This window comes from Cervus elaphus, chromosome 10 (assembly GCF_910594005.1).
Source record: "Cervus elaphus chromosome 10, mCerEla1.1, whole genome shotgun sequence".
NCBI lineage: Eukaryota > Metazoa > Chordata > Mammalia > Artiodactyla > Cervidae > Cervus > Cervus elaphus.
In genome coordinates this window covers 25,267,625-25,287,474 of record NC_057824.1, presented here as the reverse complement: position 1 = coordinate 25,287,474, position 19,850 = coordinate 25,267,625, and the positions used below count along the sequence as shown (strand labels likewise).

The 19,850-nt window shown below is 48.1% G+C and overlaps 1 protein-coding gene across 6 annotated transcripts in view; it reads right to left on the bottom strand.

Moving 5' to 3' along the window:
* SNX29 (sorting nexin 29) overlaps positions 1-19,850 on the bottom strand; it is a 580,903-nt gene that overhangs the window by 546,005 nt on the left and 15,048 nt on the right. For 5 of the 6 annotated variants that reach the window (XR_006343074.1, XM_043914342.1, XM_043914345.1 and 2 more), the window contains exons 2-3: positions 11,674-11,738; positions 9,037-9,089 (exon numbers count right to left, since the gene is read on the bottom strand). Coding sequence is in view for 4 of the 6 variants with exons in the window: in XM_043914342.1 (XP_043770277.1) it covers positions 9,037-9,089; positions 11,674-11,738 (118 nt within the window). In the remaining 2 variants the exon portion in view is untranslated. Of the gene's footprint in view, positions 1-9,036; positions 9,090-11,673; positions 11,740-19,850 lie in introns of those variants that run through there. The other variant, XM_043914344.1, reaches the window with a different exon arrangement.

The window sequence follows — 19,850 nt, the reverse complement described above, 5'->3', positions numbered from 1 at the left end:
AAACAACATATATTCACAAAACTGAATCAGTCTGCCCTACACCTGAAACTAACACAACATTGTAAATCAACTATACTCCAATAAGAAACAGGTAAGATGCAGGCCATCCCGCAGTACAGATATATCTCCGGGAAAGCAAAGGCGGCTCAGAATAAAATTTGCAGCCTATTATTAGAGCCAAAAAAAAATACTGTTTTTAAAAAAATAAACAAAATCTAAAACAATATACATTTGTTCTGATTTCTGGCCATGCCTTAGTGCCAGAGCATTTAGGTCTCATCCCCGGGTCAGTCAGCCTCATCCAGGCTCACCCTAAGCTTTCTGGCCCTTCTCCCAGCACCACCACCTCCATTCAGCTTCCTCGTCCACTGCGCGGAGCAGCCCCCTCTCACTGCAACCCCGACCCCATCTCCCTGGCCCACCCCCCCGGCCTGCTGAGCAGAAGCCACCCTCCTGAAACGCAAACCTGACAACATCATTTTCCTTCTTGCCACATTCTGCTCGGGTTACATGACATGATTTTAGGGGGACCATAAAATGAACATTTTTCAGGTTAATCATTTTACTATGTCAAGAAAAATATTTCAGCAGCCATCAATTTTTGATTTCACTGACAAGACCTGAGTAGACAAGGGGGGCCTTAAAATTCCACCTCAAGCCAATCTCTGGCACGAACGGTACAGGGGAGTGGCAAAAATTGTGAAAATCTTATACAAATAGCCATAGTTTAAAAAATAATACTCTATCGGATAAAGTGCAAATGCTTCCCTATGACAGCAAGTCAAGAATCTATTGACTTTCCAGCCCAACTTCCGGCACAAACAACACACCACCCGCAATCCCAAGACTCTCTCACACACCTGCATTTGCTACTCCTGCCGCCTAGAAGTCCCATCCTGCCCATGTGACAACTGAAGACCCTGTACTCGCCTCTCAAGTCTATACTACGTAATTATTACTACAGGCCACCATAACCGTCTGCAATTTACACGTCCACCGCCCAGGCTCAACCCTGAGTTCCTTCAGAACGTCAACCATCTCATCTGGCTAGCAGCACCAATGCCAACTCAGTGACTATAAATAAGTATCTGCTGAATGAAGGAATTAACGAGAATCATTCTAGCCTTTAGCTTCCAAATTAGCCAAAATACTGGTATGTCTAGTCACAGGAAGAAAATGGATTACACTTACTAAGTTCTCACTGGGTGTGTCAAGCAAACACTATTATATCTAATCCTCACTTCAATCCCAGGAAGTTGGTACCACGATCACCATCTAATTTTTTTTTAATTATCTGTTTGTCTATTTTATTTTATCTATTTATTTTTGGCTGTGCTGGGTCTTCACTGCTGCGAGGGTTTTTCTCTAGTTGCCATGAACAGGAGCCGCTCTCTAGTTGTGGCCTGTGAACTCACCGTGGTGGCCTCTCTTATTGTGGAGCGTGGTCTCTAGGGCACAAGCTCAACAGAATGGAGCATTGGCTTAGCTGTTCCACAGCATGTGGGATATTCTTGGACTAGGGATTCAAGCTGAGTCTCCTGCATTGGCAGGCAGATTCTTTACCACTGAGCCACCAGGAAAACCCTCATCATCTCATTTTACAGATGGTGCAAGAAAGGTCTAGAGATGCCACTTGTATGCATGCTAAGAGGCTTCAATCCTGTCTCTTTGCAATCCTATGGACTGTAGCCCGCCAGGCTCCTCTATCCACGGGATTCTCCAGGCAAGAATACTGGAGTGGGTTGCTCTGCTCTCTTCCAGGGAATCTTCCCAACCCAGGGATCGAACCCAGGTCTCCTCTATCTCCTGAACTGTCAGGCAGGTTCTTAACCACGAGTGCCACCTGACAGGCAGACATGCATAACTGGTGATCTGTGGACCGGCTGAGCACGCAGGTAAGTATGCCTGCCTCCAAAGCTCACTGTTCATGCTCAAGGCCTCGCTCCACACCAGGATGGTGGTGATGACGATGATGACCGTGCTGACACGTGATTCCCTATGGGCCTAGCACTGCTCTCAACAACTATCAATATAAAAACACAAATATTTATTAAAATTCAGATGGAAATGTGCTCAGATTTGCTAAATGCCCTAGGGGTCCCCCCATTTGCTAAAAATAATCTTTCCTCAAAAAGAAATCAATTCATTTGATCCATAGAATAAAATGAAAGCAAATGTAATATGGAACTATCCACTGCTAGAGCCTCAAGGTGGAAAGCAAGTGCTCAGGTGGCGGAGATAAGAAATCCAATTAATGAACCCCAGGGGGTTTTGCCAGGATGAGAAGAATCAGAATATCCGGTCGACACCTCAAACCACTAAGAGGCTGGTAAATCTGTGACGAACTGAACATTAAAAAAAAAAAATAGATGGAGAAAGAAATGGCAACCCACTTCAGTATTCTTGCCTGGAAAAGTCCATGGACAGAGGAGCCTGGCGGGCTGCAGTCCATGGGGTCACATGACCGAGCATGTGTGCACGAGGGTGGAGGGAGATGGGTTGGTGGCAATACAGTGGTAGAACTGGAAAAAAAAAAAAAAAACACATGACAAACATCCAGAGACATTTAAAAGAGGAAAAGGAATGTCTGAAACAGCCATTCTGTTTCACAAGTGTCCAGAGAGACGCACAGGACAGTTTTCAACGCTGTCTCGGAAATAACATTAAGGAACAGCAAAGGGCAGCTGGTTTCGTTCTTTAGCTTCCTAAAAAGTTCAACACAGTTTCAAATTCCTTAACAGGTAAAGAAAAATCTCAGGTGGCTCAGTGAAGAATCCGCCTGCCAATGCAGGAGATGCAGATTCAATTCCTGGGTTGGGAAGATCCCCTGGAGAAGGAAATGGCAACCCACTCCAGTATTCTTGCCTGGGAAATTCCAGGGACAGAGGAGCCTGGTGGGGCTATAGTCCACGAGGTGGCAGAAAAGTTGGACACGACTGAGTGACTAAACAATAACAAAGAAAAATCACCAAAACAAGAACTCTTCCCGGGCATGTTTTCAAAGGAGAATGCTTCCCTCTGATTTCTTCTGCCATAGTCACCTGAATGAGTCACAAAAATCTACACTGTCTAAACGAGGCAAATATCCAAAGCCAACTCATTGCCACCCACAATGGCAGAAACCCATGTGCAGAGAATATTTGCCAAGTGTCGAGACACTTCACAGAAAATTATAATGGCGGTGAAAACTGAAAGTAAAAGTGTTAGTCGCTCAGTTGTGTCCAACTCTTTCTGACCCCGTGGACTGTAGCCCACCAGGTTCCTCTGTCCATGGAATTTCCCAGGCAAGAATACTGGAGTGGGTAGTCATTCCCTTCTCCAGGGGATTTTCCTGACTCAGGGATCAACCCTGGGTGTCCTGCATTGCAGGCAGATTCTTTACTGTCTGAGGCACCAGGGAAGCCCAACAGCTAACAACTGCTAGAAACTTACTAGCCGCCAGGCACTAACCTAAGGGCTGCACATGAACTAACTCACAGCTCTGTGGAGTGAATATTATCACTACTCTCCCCATTTACAGATGAGAACACTGAGGCACAAGGAAGTCAGAAACTCACCCACTGTCCAACACAACCAAGGACTGGCAACACCAGGACTCAAGCTCTGAGCTCCATACCCCACAGTCACTCTGCTGCCCCCCGGTTTAGATTTGCTCTTTCTAAACCCACGGGAAATGTTAGCGTCTTCTGTAATCCCACGTGGGAAGAAGCTGTACCAGTGGAGCACCAGTGAATGTAGTCTTCAAAGGCACTTCAGCACCGGCTAGTTCTTAGGCCATTCTTTCTAGAAGGCAAACTATTCAAAAGATATGTTACTGCCTCCCCACAGGCCAGTGTGACTGATGGAATAAGCAATCAGTTTAATGAAGCACAAGAATGTGTCCTTGTCCTCAGGAGAAAACGGAGCAGAACAAGGCCAACAGAGGAGAAGTGAGTGCAGGATGGAGCCTTATGACCACCACCTCTTCCTCCCAAGAGGTTTACAGAGGACAAAATCTGATGGGGAAAAAACAAGGCCTGCCTGTCATTTGCTTTCCTATCAACGTTGTTTTATACTTCACGTGAGGGCTGCTCATCTTGCAAACCAAACAAATCTCTCACACAGAGACAGACATGCTTTGCAATCGGGGTTTTAGCCAAAGAATACTGAACATCGTGTAGTTCTGACCAGCTCTCTCTTTCCTCAACTTCAGTCATCCACGGAGACCTCGGCCACTTTTGTCATCTGTGAGGGTATTTCTTTTTCTTTCCCTTTTTTTTTTTTTGGATGTGGGCCATTTTTAAAGTCTTTACTGAATTTGTTCCAACACTGCTTTTGCTTCATGTTTTGGTTTTCTGACCGTGAGCCATGTGGGATCTTAGTTCGCCGACCAGGAATCAAACCCTCGCCCTCTGCAGTGGAAGGTTCAGTCTGAGCCCATGGACTGCCAGGGAAGGCCCTGAGGATGTTTCTATTATTTACTTGTCTTGAGTCCAACTCACTTTTTCCATGTGTATAAACCTGTTTTAAAGGGAAAAATTCCATCGCTGTTATAAGTGGAAAGCCAGCACTGTGGGCCCTCAACAGGGTAGCACCTTCTGCCCCAGCCACCACTTCAGACACCAATCACAAGTCCAGACTGTCACCTGCGCTTCTGATTGACCAGTTATGTATCTCAGGGGTCCCCATGACCTCCTCCTTGGGTTCAATTAATTTGCTAGAGCAGCTCCCAGAACTGAGAGAAACCTTTTATTTACTAGATTACTGGTTTATTATAAAAGGAGATTAAAAAAAAAAAAAAAAGGAGGTAACTCAGGAACAGCCAGATAGAAGAAAGACACGGGAAGAGAAGACAGGGCTTCCAGTGGGCCACCGCCCCCCCCCCCCCCCCCGGGGACCACCCTCCTTGCACTTGTAAGTATTCACTGACGCAGAAGCTCTCTAAACCCCGAGATTTTTATGGAGGCTTCATTATATAGATTTAATTGGTTAAATCATTGGCCACTGGCATCTGAACTCCATCTCCAGCCCTCTCCCCTCCCTGGTGGTCCTGAGATGGAACTTAAAAGTTCCAACCCCTTAATCACGCGGTTGGTCCTCCTGGCAGCCAGCCCCCAACCTCGAGTGCTTTCCAAGGTCACTGCATTAACATTACAAAAGACACCTTTCTGGCTCTCATTGCTTTGGAAATTTCAGGGGTTTTAAGAGCGTAGTACCAGAAACGGGGCAATACTGTATATTTCTTATTATAAACCACAGTGTCCCAGTAGATCTGAAACTCTTGAACTTAGAGAGGTTGAGAGATGCGGCTGGAAGGCAGAAGAGATAACATTCGAAGCCCGGGCTGTGCAGCGCATCCAACAGCCCCTAAGATGTCACCCTCAGGGTCACATTCTGTCATCGCCACCTCACTGGACTACATTCCCTGGTGGACACGAAGCCATCTGAGGGGCAGAAACATGTCAGAAATATTCTGGAAGCCCCAGTGTCGAGCACAGAACATCACACCAAGGAGGTGCTCAGTGACTCACTGTTGGGCTTCCCTAGTAGCTCAGGGAGAAAGAACCTGCCTGCCAATGCAGGATTCTTGCCTGGAGAATTCCATGGACAGAGAAGCCTGGCAGACTACAGTCCATAGGGTCACAAAGAGTGGGACATGACTGAAGCAACTCAGCGCGCGCGCGCGCACACGTGCACACAAGCACTTGTATGTGTCAGGTACTGTGGAAGCGGCGTGAGCAAACCAGACTTCTCTCCAGCTGGTCATCTAGTTGAGCAGACAGACGGAATGCATTCATCCCACAGAGGTTTATAGCCTCGAACAGTACGGAGCCGGCTCAGCAGAGTACAGCCTGAGGACAAATCCGAGCCGTAGCAGCAAGAATCTGCCAGTCCCTGGTACAGAGCGAGGAAGACAGCCCAGGCGGCCAGGGCTGGAGAAGAGTGTGGAGGATTCATATCAGGGACCTGGAAGGCGTCCCTGAAAAATGACTGACAGGCTTCAAGAATAAAAAACAAAAACCAGAAAAGGCCGGGCCAGGGTGGCAGGGGCACAGAGCCAGGGGAGAGCTGGGGGCCCTCCAGGTCGTTAAGCATGTGGGTCTTTTTCCCAAGAGCTAAGAGAAGGCGGTGGAAGGTTTTCCGTGGGGCCGGGGGCAGGGTGGGGGGTGATGGATGGGAATCTGCTTCTGCAGAGCTGGATGGATGCAGAGGAGGCAGGGCAAGAAAGGAGACGGGGGAAGGTCCACGGCGGCCGCCCTGTGAGCCACGGGGTGACCACGACGGGCAACAGCTGGGGAGCTGGAGAGAAGTCAATGGATTGGAGATCCATCCTGGTGCCAGGCTGTCTGAAGGGGTGCGGAGAGAGGCGAACCACCTTTCCTTTCAGACCTCACGACAGTGGCTTTAACACAGTCACTGACTTTCCCTCTTGAGGTTAGACTTTCTCACCCAATAAGGACAATGATGTGGCCTTTCCTACACAAAGGTGGTGCCGCCTTTAGCCAGACACGTGGCAAGAGGAGAACAAGACTCGGATATTGAGAAGGAACCCTTTAGGGGGAAAAAAAACAAAAAAAATTTTAACCTAGCTCACAACCAATGCAATCACTAAATGTGATATAACACAGAAAGAATAGATTTTGGAGCCCAAGAAACTAGGGTTCAACCTTCAACCCTAACATTCCCGAGAAGGTACATCGAGGCTGTATTAGCTTCCCTCTCTGGGCCTCTGTTTTCTCATCTGTGAAGAAAGAATTATACCTCTGCTCCTCCTGGGGCTGCCCCGAGACCAGGAATCAACACAAACAAGGAGTGGCAGGACAGTCAGAGACAATAACTATCATTATCATGATGAGGCAGGGTCTCGCTGGAAGCTGGAAACCACAGTTAATACCATAGAAGGAATTAACTTTGTAAATTCTACTATAAAATACAACAGTTTACAGAATAAAAGTTATAATGGTAAGCTCTACTTTATATAAGAACATGTTCATCTAACATTCAGAGATGGCTTCTCAAAGGAAATAAAAAGCATAATTACGAAAAAAAGTGATAGAGAACTCTTGAGTACATACACCCACGCACCCATAAACACACAAATACACACACATCTACCTCCTGGTTCAGGACATCAAGGACTCCCATTCGCATGCAGGCGATCCTGGTCCCAAAAGGAGGACCCCTGAACTGATGGAGGTCAGGCCCCATAGTAGACCCTCGGGAAAAACTAAAGCAATCAATCAATTTAATGATCTAATGCCACAAACAGGTAGAGAACCTCAAGAGTGACAGGCACAGAATGTCTGTGCACAATACTCAGAAAAAAATGGAGAAGCTGCCCCTCTGCCCTCTGAGCTCACAGATCTTTACACCCTTGACCATGTGTGGTAGGAAGCCACGCACACCATCAACCAGACAACGGCTCTCCCTGACACCTTCTAGATGCTTCCCAGGCACTGAGGATGCACCTTGAACAAGACAGCCAAACATCTCTGCCTGCAGAGTGGACACTGTGGCATGGGAAAACTGGAAGAAATGAAATAAAAAATTTAAAAAGCACAATATACAGTCGTTAGTTGGTGCTGTGGAGAAAAACTGAGCGAAGAACAGGCAGAGACTGGAGGGGTGAGGAGTAGAATTTTAAATCTGCACCGGTTTCAAACAGTCCCCGTAACTCCATGAACACGTAGCGCTGCACGCTCTGCTCAGGGCTGGTAAAGTGCCGACAGAAGGGCAAGGGTTGGAGGGACAGAGGAGGAACCGGCTGGGCCGGGAGGGTCAGGGTCAGAGGGAGCACGCACGGCTCCAGATTGAGACGAATGCGGGGCAGTGAGTTCCCTCCCGTCTCTTCCTTGTCGGAAGGCTCCTCCTGCTCTTCCCTAGCCGCAGAGCACGGATCAGCCTTGAACTTCACTGGGCATTTCCAGCAAATGCCTGTGTCTCTCATACACGCTTATGCAGTCTTGCCAGCCTTTCCTCGGTCATGAAGGTCAAGGGCCATTTTTAGGACTTTTTTTCATTATAAAAGGGACACACAATCACAGTATAAAATGTGACAATATATCAGAAAGGATACAGATTCCCAATAGTCTTAACCTCAACATGACCTCTATTTACACTTTGGTATGTTTTTTGCCACAGTCGTTTAATACATGGAGGATCACTCTGCATCCATATTAACTCTGCATTCTGCTCTTTTGATTTTTACTAAATGTATTACTTTTAAATTCCTACATTTGCATTTTTCTGCTTTTATCAAATTCTGTATGGACATCAGTGTAACGGGCTATAGGACATTTCAAACTACTGACGCACTATGCTTCATTATTCACCATTTCCCAAATGTTGAGCATTCAGATTTCTGAGTTTTCATCATTATAAATTACTGTGAAAATAATGTCACGTGGAAAGGCATTTCAAGTAATTCCCTTAGAGAAGATTCCTAGAAAGAGGATGACAGGGAGCTGGGGGTACTTTAAACAAGTAGTCCCTGTATAGATCTACACACTCCCCCCCAAATGTAATTGTAATAGGGAAGAATTTTTGCATTCTATTACAAGTTAATCACTAAAAGGATGTTACCTAGAAGTTTAAATTACACATAATGGCCCATTTCTGGGAACCCTGCTTCCCAGGTAATGAGCATAAAGCTAAAATACTTTTGTTTAGCTCATAGAAAATCTCCTGACCAGGACCACCAGTGAATGACCGCAGGAAGAAGAAATTAACACATCCCTTTGGAAGCCAATGGGAGCCAGGAAGTGTTGACTTTATCCCCTCACCTTTTATTATAAAAGGAGCCTGAATACTAACTCAGGCAAGACGGTTCTTTGGAGACACAAGCCCAGCATCTTCTGGTTAGCTGGTTTTCTGAATCAAGCCGTTATCCTTTGCCCCAACAACTCGTCTCTCAATTATTGGCCTGCTGTCCAAACTCAAACTTGGTAACGTAATCACCGCCCCACTTGGCTACAGTGGCAGAGTATAAAAGCTGGTGACTCTCTGGCTACCTTTTTGGCCTTGAGGGTAACGGGTTTCAGAGGCTACATTATTTACCTGCTGTCAGAATCTGAGGCGATCTCCTTTCTCCCTCCAAAGCGGATCTGGCACTGCAGAAAAAGAAAGTCACTGAGATCAGCTGTTGGGATGGACACACAAAACCACCGCCAGGGGCCTTCGGGGTCTGGGGGGACCCGGGGCCAGGAACTCTGGGGGCCGAGTCAGGGCATCCCCGAGTCCTGGGGGTCAGCCCAAGAAGTGGGACGGCGGGCACCCCAGCCTTCCAGCCGCCATTTGAAGGAAGAAGCCCTTTTACCTCCTGCTTGTACAGAAGGGAGCCTTGTGCAGAGACGGCGCTAAAAGGAAAACAGAGCCGTCTGCAGATTCTCTAGGAAGCTGCTTCTATCTGTCAGCAGCTGACTGTCAATAACACAGAGCTCTTAACAGGCAATAATTAAAACTGCCACAAATCTGTGATGACGACGGTTCCCTTCTGACAGGGCCCAAAGTTGTTATGGCTGCTATGAAGTCATGACAGCATACATCAAGCTTCCAACAAGCCCTCTGGTTGTGCTCAATGCCAATTCACCCGCGGAGGGTGGAAACAAAAGCAAACTTTTTTTTTTTCCTCTAACGGTGCTGAAATGTAGATAACATAAAATTTACCATTTCAATCATTTTTAGTTATGCAACTCAATTCACAATATTGTACAACCATTACCACTCTCCACTACTCTCTTTCAAAGGTATAGAACCTCCACTGTGGGTAGCAAGTTTACCAGATTCCTAAATTTATGATCATATATGTGTATAGGGATATGTGTATGTGTATATAGAAATTTAAATGATACTCCGGTCAAAACTCCCAGGACTGCACACTTAAAACTGGTATTTTTATTGTATGCAAATCACACCTCTATAAAGTTGGCTATTATTGTTTTTCTTTCCAACTTGAAAAAATTTTAATTTCTTAATGAAGCTAAGAAATCATAGTGTGTTCCACATGCATATGAAAAGATACACATAATAACAAAACATGAAGTAAAAACTAGCAGGTTACCCAGTCCTATAAATCCTAAATTGAATAGGGTTTCAATCTCAACACTCAAGATATTAAAGAAAACTAAACTATTAAATTTTATGTATTGAGAAATTACTATTTGCCAAGCACTGTAATAACTAAAGTTGGTTTTTAAAAGGCATATGTACAACACTTTCAGCCTCCCAAATAGTAATAATAGCTCTGGGTGGAAGATCCAAGTTATTTCTGTTTAACTGCTACATTTGAAGTGGTTGGACTTAACTCTTCATCTTATTTTGCATTCCATTTCTGGAGCAAAGAAAGAAAAAAACTAATAACGTTGGCTCTGCATTTATTGGGGACCAGGTGCTGGCCATGGCCCTTTATCCCTTTAACAAAAGCAATTCCCTCCACAGCCCTATAGAGATGGTTGACCCAATTAAAGAGAAGAAGGATGCTCAGAGAGGCTGGGTAAGTTGACCCAGCACACACAGCTGTCAGGAGACAAACTGGCCTTCCAATCCAGCTACACCTGAGTCTGTGTCCTTTCCGCCATACCTGGATGCCTCGAGGCTTGAGCAGATGCTAAATTCTCTGAGCTCACATCAGCCCTTAACAGGCACTTCCATTAAAGGACATATTTATCTCCCTATATTGTGATGACACGCCGATAAATGCCAGTCACCCCTTCTGAAACGTGAATTCCTAGGGCTGGATCCCAGCTCTGCTGCTTATTAACTATGACACCGGCAGCAAGTTATTGGACCTGAGCTTCCGTTCTTCATTCCCTCATCTGTAAAATGGCAATAATTGCAAGAACTCTCTCACAGGGTGGCTGGAAGGAGTCGATGGAAAGCACTCAGCGGAGTGCCAGACACAATGAACGTGCAAGAAATGAAGCCTGTCGGGTAGCTGAAAGCAGACAACCTGAGGCCAGTCGCGTGTCAACGCCCGCTTCCACACCCAGCCAAAGGCCAGGCACCCACTCAGTGTCAACCAAACCAAGCAGAGCCCATCTGGAGACTCCACACAGCCCTGAGCATGGCCTCGTTTCTGTTCTTGTGTTCACGGGGGCCCTAACTCCCAACCAGCACTGCAGCAGCCTTAGAAAGTGAAATGAAAGTCGCTCAGTCGTGTCCGACTCTTTGCGACCCCATGGACTGCAGCCCATGGAATTCTCCAGGCCAGAATACTGGAGCAGGTAGCCTTTCCCTTCTCCAGGGGAGTTTCCCAAACAAGGGATCGAACCCAGGTCTGCTTTGGAAATTCCCCAGCGGTCCAGTGGTCAGGACCCTGCTCTCACTGCCGAGGGCCTGGGTTCAATCTGGGGATTTTAGTTCATGCATGTTACTACAAACCATGCAGCACAGCAAAAACAAACAAAAAAAAACTGCTTGGAAATAAGACTTTGAAACCCACATTAATGCCCTTCTCAAAGGGACACCACTGAAGGATGGGGGTGGGTCCTCCGGGGGCTTTAGGATGTCAGGACACAGGAGCCCCTCTACCCCACCTCTGATCACTATCACTTGCTGGGGGAAATGACTAGCCTCCCTGTTTCCAGATTCAAGGCAGAAGTAGGTCTGTGTAGACAGAAGGGCAGAAATGACTTCTACGTTCATCACCTGACACTGTGATTTGAACTCAAAGTCCAACACGAGCTTTCTTCTTACCTGTTTCACTGCATCCAGCAGTCGCTCCAGCAGAAACTGTCTTTTCATGTCATTGTTCTGTGTTCCTAGAAGGCAATAGGGCTTAATTAGTTCTGTTTGACATTCACCTTCTACTAAGACTCTCTGACATGCAGCATTTGGCTGTTCTCAGCCAGCATCAACCTTCCCTTTAAAAAAACCAATAACAAGACCACGTATCAATAATCTGCACCAGTACTATGAGGTCTGACCACTTTCCTGTCACTACTTCACAGGAAAGCAACTAAACTCGTGTTCCCCAAATTTGGATGATGTTTCTGGAATGATCTAACTTAAGGGTGTCTCAACCTTGGTGTCACTAACATTTGGATCAGATAACTCTCTGCGACTGCCCTGTGAACTGTTAAGATGTTTGGCAGCATCTCTGGCCTCTACCCACGAGATACCATTAGTGAGCACATGCACACACACATACACACACACACCAGTTGTGGCAACAAAAATCTCTGGATTCTGCCAGACATCCTCTGGGGAACAGAATTGCCCCCAGTTGAGAACCAATAATCTAACGTAAAACATAGGTTGCCTAGTACGGCAGGCACTGCTGGTTGGCTGACCTCACCATCATCTCTAACATCATTTTCCCATGAAAAACCTAATTACTCAGCCTCTCTTTTAAGGCTGACCTTAAGAAGTTCCAGCTGATGAGATGTAAGCAGAAGAGTGCTGGGAGGGACCTGGGGAAACTGTGCCATCCTTATAAAAGGACAGATGCTAATGGCTTCATTCCTGCTTCCATCCCTCATGCCTGCTTCCTAAACACACATTGTGGGAAGCCAGAGCAGCGTCTGCAGGGAAGCCCAAGAGAATCACAAAGACACCAGCCCTGATGTCACTCTGCCGCTGAACCAACACTAGAAATCTCAGAGCTCTCACAGAACAAATCATTCCATTTGTTCAAGCCCTGTACGTTGGGTGGTTACTTACAGTCAAAAGCATTCCCAACTGATACACATGGCACACACCATTTAAGAGGGTGTGGGGCAAAGCCACTTCCCAGGTGGCACAGGGGTAAAGAATCCGCCTGCCAATGCAGGAGATGCGGGTTCGATCCCTGGGTCAGGAAGATCCCCTGGAGTAGGAAACAGCAACCTGCTCCAGTATTCTTGTCCATGGAGAATCCCATGGACAGAGGAGCCTGGTGGGCTACAGTCCACGGGGTCGCAAAGAATCAGACGCAGCTGAGCAAATGAGCACAGAGGCAGCTAGGCCACTTCAAAGGCCCAGGCAGAACACCATCAGAACCACATCTGATGCTCCACAGGGGGCCCGGGGACTCCAATCCACAGAGATGTGGCTACGTATTATGATACACCAGACACTGGACACGGTTGTTTCACAGGAGACCCAAATTTAGGGTTACAAGGGAAGTCAGTGTTGGGACTTCCCTGGTGGTCCAGAGGCTCCCAGAACAGGGGGCCCAGGTTCAACCAGGGAACTAGATCTCACATGCCACAATAAAAAGATCCTGCATGTCCCAACTGAGACCTGGCACAGCCAGATAAATAGACAGATAAATATTGTTTTAAAGAGAGCGCAAGATGCTCAGAGTTCCATCCAAGTCATGCCAGGGCCACCCAGTCGCTAACAACCGTGCCCAGACGCTGGGCACTTCCTTCACACCAGGCACCAAACTGAGTCCTCTGAACGCACTGCGCCCTGTCATTTCCATGGCCACCCTACCAGCCAGGATCAGGATCCCTGAATCGCAGATGGGGAAACAGAAGCTCAGAGAGGACAAGCAAGAGCACTCGCTGACCCACTCGATATTTGCTGAACTTCTACTGGGTGCCAGGCAATGTTCTAAGTGCTGGGGACACAGGAGTTAAGCGGTATAAAATAGCCACCTTCTCATGGAGTGAAAATGCTATTAGGAAGAAACAAGTGACTCCTAAGTAAACTAACAGAGGAGAAGGTGTTAGAGAGTCATCCTAGGAAGAAAAACCAGATGAAGTGAAGAGACTGGGAGGCAGCTGGAGGGCCACGTCTGCCAGGGCAGTCATGGAAGGCCTCTCTGCACAGGCGACATCCCCGCTGAGCCCTTTATAACGTGGAGGGGCAGTCATGGAAAGTTACGGGAGACCAGCGTTCCAGGAGGAGCAAACAGCCAGCGAAGTGAGGCAAAAACAGCCTGGCTTCCATCTTCCAGGACCTGAAGGAAGTCTCCAGTGACTTAAGCAGAAAGCAGAAAAAGGGAAGCAAAGATCAGAGAGGCAGGCAGGGGCCAGTCACAAAGGCCTCGTGGACCATGATAGCGGGTCCAGGTTTTTGTTCTAATTTGAATACTAGTAGTTGGAACCGTGACCCTAACTGGAGACCATGCCCCTTAAGGGCTATGTCAGGACTATCGCATGGGCTCCTGCCTTACCCCAGGCCTGGAGATTAAACCAGTCCGTAGACTCTCTATGGACACAAAGTAATAAAATTGACTTTTTCCAAACACTGCCACTATAATTTTTTCTGGAAGAGGTCTTGAGAGAGATCAGCCCACGCACCCTTCCCACCAGACCAGAGGCCATCTTGAAGCATCTTTCAGGATGGCTAGAAACCCCACCTGCCTGAGGCCCCCACATACACCTCTATCAACACACCCTGCTCCTCACACAGCTGGTGGGCGAGTTTCCGCTCTTCTCCCTCTAACACCAGAATGGGGAAGGCAGCTTTGCTTTCTTCCTTTTTCCAAGTACTGCACCCAACAACTCTACTTGCCCTTGGGCAATGCCAGCTGAAAACTTGACAAGGTTATCCCCCCTGAAGTGCTTTTGCTATTTTTTATGATCACGAAAGTAATTCGTGTTTTAGAATTACCATACACAACCCAGCACTTCTGGGTGTACGCTCGAAAGAACTGAGAGCGCGGTCTTGAAGAGCTATTTACATGCTTATGTTCATAGCAGCGTTATTCACAGTAGCTAAAATGTGGAAGCAACTCCTGTGTACATCAACAGATGAATGCAGACGCCAAATGTGGCACGCACGTACAATGGGTATTATTCAGCCTTCAAAGGCAAGGCAACTCTGCAGTATGCTGCAACACAAACGAGCCTTGGAGAACATCGTGCTAAGTGAAATAAACCAGACACAGAGAGAAAACACTGTATGATTCCAGTTACATGAGATACTACGAGTAATCAAAATCATAAAGAAAGAAAGCATCATGGTGGTTGTCAGGGGAGGCAAGGGAAGAGAATGGGGGTTAGAGTTTCATAGCTACACATCTACACTTTTAGAAGATGAAGAGAGGCCTGGGGATGGGCGGGGGTGACGGCCACACAACAGTCAGAAGGTATTTAATGCCACCAAACTGTACACTTAAAAATGCTTAAGATGGGGACCTCCCTGGTGGTCCAGACTAAGACTCCCTGCTCCCAATGCAGGGGGCCCAGGTTCGATCCCCAGGCATAACTAATCATGCCACAGCTAAAGATCGCGTGTGCTGCAACCAAGACCCAAAGCAGGCAAATAAAATAAATAAAAATAAATATTAGGGGCTTCCCTGGTGGCTCAGTGGTAAAGTATCCACCTGCCAATGCAGGAGACGGGGGTTTAATCCCTGATCTGAGAAGATCCCACATGCCGCAGAGCAACTAAGCCCACGTGCCACAACTACCGAGCCTGTGACCTAAAGCCCGGGAACCACAATTACTGAAGCCCAGGCACCCTAAAACCTGTGCTCTGCAACAAGAGAAGCTACCACAATGAGAAGCCTTCGCATCGCAACTAGGGAGCAAATCCCGCTCATCACAACTAGAGAAAAAGCCCCACACAGCGAGGAAGCCCCAGCAGAGCCAAAAGTAAATAAACAAATATTCCAAAAATGGTGAAAATGGCAAATTTTATGTTACATGCAGTTCACCACGATTTCTTTTTTACCACGATTTTTTTATAAAGTAATTCATGTGAAGAAATACAGTAACAACAAATCGGGGGTGGGGGAGAGAATATGTACAAAGAAAGTAAAAATCTCCATCAACTCATTACTGATCATTGTTAGTACCGTAATTCACAAGCTTCTCACCTGCATACGAATCTCCCGGGGTCTTGGCTAAAAGGCAGGTTCTAATTCAAGGGCTGGGTGGGGCCTGGGGCTCTAACCTCACAAGCTCCCACGTGATGCTGCTGGTTCCTGACGCACACGGGAAGAGTGAGGACAGAGTGCCTACCCCTAGCGAGGACCCCAGAGCTGTCCTACGGAATCTGCAACTGCTTTCCTGGAGCAGTCGGCAGCCTTTCCTGCCTCACCCTGAAAAGCCTCTCTGCGGTGGGTAGAAAGCCTGCTCTCCAAAAAAAAACAGCCCACCACGCACCCTCCCCAGACAAGAAGTGCACTTGAAGGAAACGATCCTGACCCCTGGAGGGGTGCCCATGACCATCCTAGCCCTGAATGGGATGAAGAGACCCGCGTCTCCCAGGGCAGGGGCAGCACGGGTGCCCTTGGCAACATCCACCGATGGCAGGAGGCGCCCAGGAGGCCCAGGGCCACAAGGCGCCGTGGAAGGAGTGCTGGAGGGAAGTCAGAGGCATCAAGAGCCCTCATTCCGGACGGGCTGCTTGCTGGCCCCGTGACGGGGACAGTCACTTCCCTTCTCGGGGCACTGGTTTCTGCATGAGATCATACCCTCCAAGCTCTGCAGTCTGCAAACCTGGGGCCTCTGCTCTGAGACAGGGAGGCAGAACAATGCTACCGGGCTCTTTCCTACCTTCTCCAGGGACCAAGAGGAGAACACAGGCCTCTTGGGCCTGTATCCCAGGGCAAGAGGAGCGGGAGCAGGTGCCACCTACTGAGCCTCATGGTGGGCGAAGCCCATGAAGTGGCCAGCATCAAATCCTTCAGGGCTTCCCAGGTGGCTCAGAGGTAAAGAATCCACCTGCCAATGCAGGAAATGAGGGTTTGATCCCTGGGGTGGAAGATGCCCTGGAAGGAAAAGGCAACCTATTCCAGTATTCTTGCCTGGGAAATCCCACTGACAGAGGAGTCTGGTGTGCTACAGTCCACAGGGTCACACAGAGTCCGACGCGACTGAGTGGCTGGGTACACACGCACGCACACACATCTAATCCTTCACGAAGCAGGAAAGGTGGGCTCCACTCAACAGAGCACTGAGGCTGAGAGGGAAAGACCTTCACTTACGGCCACTGCTCATGGAGGGATTCAAGTTCAAGTCCACTGATTGGGCCATTTGTTAAATCCTGCTCACCCTCAACCTGTAAGAAACCTGCAGTGACAGCCCCAGTGCCAATTCAGGAGCGATTTCTCTATAAAATCCCAGCCGTTCTGCTTCCTTCCTTCTGCAACAATGGCCCTGAGTCAACACTATCAGTCAGATAAGCCAGAACAGGCTTCCTTTTCTAAATTTAAAAAAAAAAAAAAATGGAGTAGAGTTGATTTACAATACTGTGTGAGTTTCAGGTGTACCAGCAAAGTGATTCACAGAACAGGCTTCTTTTTAATTTCTTGTTGAAGTGAAAGTGTTAGCTGCTCAGTTGTGACCGACTCTTTGTGACCCCATGGGCTGCAGCCCGCCAGGCTCCTTTGTCCATAGAATTCTCCAGGCAAGAATACTAGAGTGGGTTGCCATTCCCTTCTTCAGGGGTTCTTCCCGGCCCAGGGATCAAACCTGGTCTCCGGCATTGCAGGTAGATTCTTTACCGTCTGAGCCACCAGGGAAGCCCAATTTCTTGTGAAAGCACCATCAAAATGAAAGCAGAACGACGTGAGAGGCGCCCCAGGGAATGCCCCCAGGGGTCCCCAAACGTGTCAGGGAAATGCAGTGGTCCCCTGGAGCTCTAACTCAGAAATCATCTGCGATGAAAATCAGTCACCCGGTTCACCCACCTCCCTGTTGTCTCTCATGGGTAGAAGCCTTCAGATCCCACACTAATTTTTCCCCACAAACCTCCAGCCTTCAGTGACCTCCTAGGAAGGCAGAGCAGGGGTTAAGAATAGCGAAGGTCACCAGCTGAGTGACCACGGACAAGTTACTTAACTTCTCTGCACCTCCCACGATTAGTAAATGAGTGAAGAGGTATCACGCACCTAGAACAGTACCTGGTATACACCAAGCACTTTATACATGTTGACTATGGTTGCTGTCGTTGTGGGCAGCCCTATATCCCAGAGGCCTAAGACCTCTGGTTCTAAGAAGTACTTTCACCTGGACCACGGGCAAAGCAATCCAATCCAGGCCTCTGTGGCTGTGGCCCAGCGGAGTACGGAGGTGAAAACGCATCTCTGGCATCTGGGGAGGGGAAAACCAGCAAGATGCCCCCAAGGTGTATATTCCTTCTCCCGTCCCTGTCAAAATCCAGGAGGTCAAGGCAAACATGGCTCCTGTCCACAGAGGAGTCCAGCCACTTGGCCAAGGCTGCAGAGACACTGCCACAGCAGTGCTTCCTCACCTCTCTACGCAGTAGCAGAGGGAAAGTCATTTCTCTGGTCTAAGGCCCACCCTTGGGCTTCCCCAGTGGCTCAGCAGTAAAGAATCTGTGGGTTCGATCCCTGGGTCGGGGAGATCCCCTGGAGAAGGAAACGGCCACCCTCGCCAGTATTCTTGCCTGGAGAATCCCATGGACAGAGGAGCCTGGTGGCCTATGATCCATGGGTTCGCAAAGAGTCAGACACGACTTAGGGACTCAACAACAACAACGTCAGCCTTGGCAATGCACTCAGCGGGTACAAGGTATAAGAAAAGAAGATGGCAAGGTTCTCTGGGGGCCAGGGGTCAGGGAGCAAAGCACTGCTGAGACCCTGGTCTGCTGACCTTCCACGCCACACTGCTGGCCTGCTGGGGGCCAGGGGAAGGATTTTGGTGGTGGCTTAAGTCACTTAAGTCGTGTCCAACTCTTTGCAACCCCATGGGCTGTAGCTCACCAGGTTCCTCTGTCCATGGGATTTCCCAGGCAAGAATATTACAGTGGGTTGCTATTTCTTTCTCCAGGGAATTTCCCAATGCAGTGATCGAACTCAGGTCTCCTGCATTGCAAGTGGTCTCCTGGACTGCAGGCAGATTCGTTACCAACTGAGCTACCAGGGAAGGCGGGAACTTGAGCTGTGTTTTAAAAAAAAATAGGAAGACAACTTCTTTGGTGATCCACTTGTTAGGGATTCACTTGCCCATACAGGGGACGTGGGTTTGATCCCTGGTCCAGAAAGACACCACATGTCTCTGAAAATCCAAGCACCACAACGAGTGAAGCCCGTGCACCCTGGAGCCCATGCTCCACAACGAGAGAAAAGGCCACATGCAGCAACTAAGACCCAGTGCAGCCAAAAACAAACAAATAAATAATTTTAAAAAACAGGAAAGGCTAGAAGAGGAAAATCCACACTGAGAGAACACAACTGCTTAATGGGTACAGGGTGTCCTCTGGGGGTGAGGAAGGTGTTTAGGAACTAGACGGACGTGGTGAGTGCATGACATTTCCCATGTGCTAAATTGCCCCCGAACTGTTTGTTTTTAAACAGTTCAAAATTGTTAACTGGTTAACTATTTTTATAATGCTTAAATTTCTAATTTCACAACTGCTCGTTGTTTTAATTGTATTAAAAGCATTCAGGGTTTCACACTGTGGTGGCAGTTAAGTCACTAGTATCTGACTCTTTGTGACCCCCATGGACTGTAGCCCGCCAGGCTCTTCTGCCCACGGGATCTCCCAGGCAAGAATACCGGAGTGGGGTGCTGTTCCCTTCTCCAGGGGATCTTCCCCACCCAGGCCTCCTGCATTACAGGCAGATTCTGTACCAACCGAGCCACCAGGAAAGTCCAAAGAAAAGCTTCCCTGACATTAGGGTATCTGAATTTCACCTCAATAAGAAAATACTTTGTGGGAAGGACAGTAGACAAAGCCCATTCGAAGCCAAAGGAGCCACCACATCAGGCGTCCCCTAGGGGTGGGACAGGACTCCAGACAGCGCCCAGCCCCCCACGGAAACACAGGGTGGAAACGCCAAGCTCACTCCTCTTTCAAGGCTCTGATTACACTGAGGGGAGGCAGTGTCTGTCAGATGTATCAGTCAGGCTCCTAACAGGAAGTGCCCGGCACTCTCAAGTGAGGAGAATTCAAGGAGGTTTACTTAATACAAGGGATCCCTGCAGAGGAGTAGGCTTCCCAGGTGGCTCAGTGGTAAAGAATCTGCC